The sequence below is a fragment of the Dipodomys ordii genome, unplaced genomic scaffold (assembly GCF_000151885.1).
Source record: "Dipodomys ordii isolate 6190 unplaced genomic scaffold, Dord_2.0 Scaffold3, whole genome shotgun sequence".
In the NCBI taxonomy this organism is placed as follows: Eukaryota; Metazoa; Chordata; class Mammalia; order Rodentia; family Heteromyidae; genus Dipodomys; species Dipodomys ordii.
In genome coordinates, this window is record NW_012267219.1 from 2,900,330 (window position 1) to 2,900,736 (window position 407).

A 407-nucleotide genomic window follows, 5' to 3' on the forward strand; every position below is an offset into this window, starting at 1 on the left:
CAGCCCCGGGGCCCGGCCCGCTCCAGACCCGGACCCGCGGGGCGCGGCACCCTGAACCTCCCCTACCCGCCCCCCTGCCCTGGCCATGGCTGCCCACCGTGCTGCTGCTCCCGGACCGCCAGCCCTCTCGGCTCCGCGAGTCCCGGAATCCCGGCGGTGGCAGCAGTGAACGGCGCTTGCAGGCCCCGGAGACCCCGGCTGGGCTCGGCTCTCCAGCGCGCGCCCCCTTCCCGGCCTTGTCCTTACCCCTCCCCCCGCCGCCCGACAGCCCCCCTCGCACGCCGCCCCCCGTCCCCCGGCGCCCGGACGATGCTCAAGTCTCGGCTCCGCATGTTCCTGAACGAGCTGAAGCTGTTGGTGCTGACGGGCGGGGGGCGGCCCCGGGCCGAGCCGCAGCCCCGGGGGGG

General features: G+C 77.9%; 1 protein-coding gene across 1 annotated transcript in view; it reads left to right on the top strand.

Moving 5' to 3' along the window:
• Positions 1–6: 6 nt before the first annotated feature.
• The window catches only part of March9 (membrane-associated ring finger (C3HC4) 9), a 4,638-nt gene continuing 4,237 nt past the window's right edge, over positions 7–407 (top strand). The window contains exon 1 of the mRNA XM_013018422.1: positions 7–384. Within this exon, the coding sequence (XP_012873876.1) occupies positions 310–384 (75 nt within the window). The 5' untranslated portion in view covers positions 7–309. The remainder of the gene's footprint in view (positions 385–407) is intronic.